At 50.3% G+C, this 5,673-nt stretch overlaps 1 protein-coding gene; it reads left to right on the forward strand.

Moving 5' to 3' along the window:
- Positions 1–1,060, forward strand: part of CHC_T00005684001 (hypothetical protein) — a 1,602-nt gene extending 542 nt beyond the window's left edge. Inside the window, 2 exon segments of the mRNA XM_005717235.1 lie at positions 1–370; positions 371–1,060. The exon segment at positions 1–370 is cut by the window's left edge and continues 542 nt beyond it. Of these exon segments, the coding sequence (XP_005717292.1) occupies positions 1–370 (370 nt within the window). The 3' untranslated portion in view covers positions 371–1,060.
- The last annotated feature ends 4,613 nt before the right edge of the window (positions 1,061–5,673 follow it).

Below are 5,673 nucleotides of genomic sequence, written 5' to 3' on the forward strand. Positions count from 1 at the left end.
TCGCAGGACTTTTCCCTCCCGCACCCCCTCCGAGACCTCCCCGCAGATCAGTGCCTACAGGCAGACATCGGCAACAGCTTCACGTCCAACACCTCCCCCACCGCCAGATGGACAAACGACCTCCTCGTTCAGGTCCTTGCCAATGAGGTCGAGGATCTTATCTACTCCAATGACGATCGCGCCGGAGACGACGTACATGTCGGCGAGTTTGACACCTTCTACTCCACTTTCAAGCAGCCGTTCGAGCTCGACTTCTACATGCGGAGGCTCGTCCAATATGTCAACTGCTCCACCGCTGTCTTCGTCTCAATGTTTGTCTACTTGGACAGAGTCCAGGAAATCTGCAAGCCTCTCCTCGCCACAGATATGAACTGCCATCGCCTCGTCTTTACATGTCTCGTCCTGGCAGTCAAGAACCTGGAGGATGAGGTCCATTCCAACGCCTACTATGCTCGCGTCGGCGGATTGACCATCGAGGAAATGAACATCCTCGAATTGAAGCTCCTCAAGGTCCTCGACTGGAACCTCACCATCGCTCCGGAGACCTACGCTGTGTATGAAGAGGGCATGGTCCACACTGCATCTGTACTCACTGGCGCTGCCAATAGTCCAATCGCCGCGGCTGTAGCCGCCCCCTATCCTATTCGTGTTGAGAACGACCACTGATGTCGGAAAAGAAGAAAAAAAGCTAACTACAGAATGGAGGAACACTTTCTCAGTGATGCCGGCAGTGAATAACGATGGGCAATCAGGTCTTTTATTTCTTTCCTGGATGGCGATGAGATTGCCCGGATCGGATAGATTACGGTTGGTATGGAGCGGACGGTATCCGGGCAGGAATATTAATCTCAGACAAGGATACCATTCTATTAACTCGATGTAGATGGTGGGCGATAATACGGAAGAAGCCGTATCTGTCGCTTATTAATTTGGAGATAGATCAAGGAAAAGGTGGACGGTATGGTGGAAATGGGGATGGTCGTTATTTTTGAAAAGCGCTACTAACTTATGTTGTCTGAGAGGTTTTTGATAAAGATTTTGATTCTAACAATACTTGAGACAAACCGATGTCGTGCCCTTGCCTTACTTGACCTCGACGTATGACGGTCAGCATCTTTTTTTGACGTTTTTTTAATGGGGATTTGCAAAAATACAACGCTGCACATGGGACGTTTTGTTGCCGTACAGTACGTTGTTGCTCCAAGAAATGGCAAAGAAGACGGGGAAGAGGTGAGAAGTGGAGGCGGCGTGGTGTATATATTACCGCTGTATCCTGGTTGGTTTCTACGTTGCAAAGGCATAAGATGCGCGGATACGGCTTGGCAACCAACAGGACAATCCTGGATGCATGCGTCCGAAGGGGGCGCCACGAGATCAAGAGATGGTGAGGACATCAATGCAAAAAGGCCGCAGCAAAAGGAAACGAATCATCTATCTCTCCTTCGATGCAGCACACACTGCTGTACTAACGTAGACTTGACCGCCCCCCCGCGCACACACCCCGAGATGGGATGTCGAGGAACACACAGTGCCCTCTCATTGCGCGACGCTGCCAACAGCGTCCAACGCGCGCCGTCAGGTGTCCAAGCGATCGCGGCGGGGCGCCAAAGGGCGCGCAGCGGGCGAGCATGGCAACGGGCGGGGGCGCGGGGGCGTCCGCCGCCGTCCTCGTCGACGTGCCGCGTTGCTCCGCGCGTTGTGGGGCTCGCGCATGGGGGATGTCCGTGCGAGCCAGCGTGCGGATCCAGCGATGCTCCCCTCTGCCCGGCAGGGTCGCGGCTTGCGCCGTGTGCAGCCAGCGGAGCCTCTGGCTGCGACCGTTCCGCACCAATCGTAGGTGCACACGGCGCATCCATCCCGTGCTGCAAATTCCATGGGCCAATCCTACAGCCCATGGCGCGACCGCATTGGACGCAAACGACAACCCGCCTCGCCGCCCATCCACCGCGCTGCCGGCCTGCAAGCAAATGCACAATCTTCCATCCCACGATGCCATGTCCTGATTTCCCTCGTTTTTCCTCGTTTGCCAACACCTCTGTGCCCATTGCAAGCGGGCGACTCATCGCCCCCTCCACCCCTACGTATGCATGCTGCCCAGTTGTGACAGTTCGCGCCATTCTGGCAGTACCATAGCTGTTCTGTACCCTTGGGCACAGAACAGATACGGTCCGTATCTCTCTAGCTGGGCACACGGAGCCCAGGCTTACAGTGCACCCTCAACCACCCCCTCCCTCACAATGTCAGCATCCTGACTTGCAAACATCATGTGCCCACCCCGCATCACTCCGTGAGTTCCATCACCTTCTCGCCTTGTTGCGACTGCGCTTCGTATCAGTTAACAACTTTCTCAGCCCTGCTCTCGCACCTCCCACGCCGCATTCGTCCATGTCGTCCGGCCCCTTGTTCTTGCATTTACTGCCCTTTTCAACTACCTCATCAACACGCGAGCCCCGTGGTACAATTCATCCGTTGCTTGACCACGTCTGCCAACAGGCCCCCTTCTACAATACTTACCCTGCCTGCCACTTGCAGCAGTATACTAAATTCGAAGACCTCTCCGGCAACCCTGAGGCCCGTGGCAATTCCTGTGACGGCGGAAAGAATGAAGACTTGTCGAAACAAGCCAGAAAAGCTATGTTCCCTATTTCCAAACCCAGCCATTCGCTGCATCGAGGTCACCGGCGCTACAGTTTTGGTTGACACTCAAACCTACAGTGCCAAGGGTCCAGTACAGCATACAGTACCCATGGGTATGTACACCATGCTGTGTCACAAACAATAATGTCATTGAATTGCGCGTCATCTGCTTTAGATTCCTCATGGCCACCGAAAGGCGGATGGATGCGTTGATTTCGAACAATAAAACGCCACGCGCAATGTGCCCCTCTTTCCAAGGGGCGGATTCGTTACCTCAAAAACCTACCTGCTGATGGACAGACCGATGGTCGGTTCTTTTATTCTTCCCCACCATTTTGAATTCGAAATACTACTTGGTACTGTACAGAATACAGAATTTCTAACGTATTCGCCGCTGTCATACAGTCCGAAGAGACGTACAGTAGAGAGACGTTTCTGTGTTATACAGTAACACCACGCGCCGATCAGCTGCCTTCAGATAGTTACGTTAGGCCCAGGGGAAAGAGAGTTTCCTCTGTTAAAAAATTGTGAATGCCGAGAGAGTTTAGCACAATCGGCAACTCTCTTTCGCGTCCTGGTGTGTATCGGGTCTTGCGACATGGCTTTAGGGCCTCTTTTTTCATAGCTTCAATAAAGGATCTATGGTTATGCACTCGAAATTTTTGGAGTCACTTCTGTCTTGGCATTTTGAAATGACCGACAAATGATTGCTTTGGTATGTTTGTAATGCCTTGCTTGTACAGTACTGCGGCGCCCTATATTGAAGACGAAATTTTTCTATGGTCGGCTTTCCATATTTTTCAGGCCTTTTTCAACCATTCAAACGCTATGAATGATGTTGTGTCGACGTAGAACTCAACTATAATGTACTGCACAGGCCTTCAATCCTAATGCCGTTGCACACCGATGCAAACATGATGCCTATCTCAACCGCCGTATCGAAAGTTGGAGAATCGATTGCAGAAAAGGCCTGTCAAAGCTTGTGCGAGTGATGGTTTACGCACCTCGCTTCGTGAGACTAATAGATTGATTTTGAAGAGAGCTCCGATATTGTCGTATTGTGACCTCTTCTCTGGATTTAATAGCAGATATTTAGATAGGGATGAAATACATGACCTGTTCCTGCTTCCAGTGGAGGCAAAATACTGTATCTCACCCATATGAGAGAGTCTCGCGCAAGCCCGCATAAACGTGGCATTGCTTGTTGCTTGAAACAGTTCCAAGTGCAACAGCACGATAGCAGCCTCCAGGTGTGCACTGTTTCAAGAGTCTCCAGCCACTTTTGAAATTTCAATTGTGCCGCATTAGCATTAGGAGTGCCGACTGGGGCGGAGCATCGAAGAAGTGCAAACCTGCAGTGACAGACGTACCGTAGGAACAAAGAAGAAACCTAACGTTGTACCGTATGGTATGCTAGACTGCTTCTTAATGAGTGGTACAGTATTAGTTATTCTGCGTGGACAAGGAGAAGGCGAGGAAAGGTGCGAGTAAAAGTATGCAATACTGCCCGTGCACCGAAAAAGTTCCACAGCGACCGATGTAAAGTTTAACCTTACTGGCTGCAACAATAATAACTCAACTTTGTTTTGAACGGTGCAATGCAATGCGTATACGATGCGCATCGACAAACCATCGCTCCTTTCGTCCCCCGGGTCAAGATGGTAGCGTGTCTGCACTGCTCTCCACGGTGATTCAATTTCTTCTTTGGCCCGTATCTGACCCCTGCTATGTATTCTTCAAGCAACGTACAGTGCAGTACTGGATTGCATCCATTTTAAACCTCTGCTGTATGAGAGATTACAGCATTTAAAATAAGAACTGTGTAACTTTAGAAGCGCTCCTTGCTCCTGATTTTCGTGCTTGGGCAGGACCCATGGTCCTATGGCCAGACGATCTTCGGCACCGTTGGCATCGTAGATGCGGCCATACAAGAGATTGGAGTCGGTGTATGCAAATCGCCTGTGTTCAAAATCGGGGCGCTGGTGACCACGTTTCAAAATGTACATTGCAAAGGACGGGATGATATTCAAACGTGGATATTTGTCGGTGGCTCGCTTTCTCGCAGCGGTGCGCCAAACGATATGGCAATGTGTATGTCATCAATCTACATGAAGGATGCTTCCAGAGAGGGTGTATTCTTCACTGTATATTGAATTCCTTCCCAGTCATACAGTTGTCGACAATGGGCATTCAGCACAGTCGGTGTATTCGACAGCGCCATGTAGCTCTGACTTGGGTAATCCAACAGTATTCTGTGCTGTACACGTTCTGTACTGTATTCGAATCAGAGAAAATGGCATTCAGTTGAATCGGCTCGCTTCTTTTCACCGGTTGTAAAGCTTTTACGTGGTGTGTGCGGGGGCATGCAACAACAATCAGGATTCGGCATTTGTACGTTGAGCTGATGAGTCGTTTGCAGACGCATGCAGCCACAGTGGCCATCTGTATAGTCGTGACATTGTCGTTCATGACCCAGGGAGCGGACGTTTTCACTTACTACAAGTTGCACGCAATTTATGTGGGGTCGAGCTGTGTGAGGTTTGTGTATTGTAGCGGATAATACTGTATCTCTCCGGGCAAAGCCTTTCATACCCCCAGATTGGCGAAGGGACACACTGTACCCAAGGGTAGTTGGTGTACGGTGTTATTAGCAAACAAAAAAAAAGCGTGGCGATTTATTACTGTACAGCACAACGAAATTTTGCTATGGGCTCACCGCCAATACTGCAAATTTTCATTTTAAGGTCAGAGCGAAGTTGAAGTCAATACAAAACCTACACTACGCTTGATTCGACTGGCTGTTCCTCAATCTAACACGGCGCATGATCATTAAATTCGCAGTGCGAGGATTTCTGTCATCAAAATTCAATTTTGGCTTTATCGATCGAGCGAGTCTTACACTGCAAGCAATATAGACACCCCATTCACTTTTACATTAGGGCCATTTGCGGATCTTGGGGTGACAGGTGCGGCTTTTGATGCCCTTGGGGAGGTGAAGTTCTAGCCCTGGGGGTGTTTTGGGGGCGACTACCCCAA

This window comes from Chondrus crispus, genomic scaffold, assembly GCF_000350225.1.
Source record: "Chondrus crispus Stackhouse genomic scaffold, scaffold_308, whole genome shotgun sequence".
Lineage (NCBI taxonomy): Eukaryota > Rhodophyta > Florideophyceae > Gigartinales > Gigartinaceae > Chondrus > Chondrus crispus.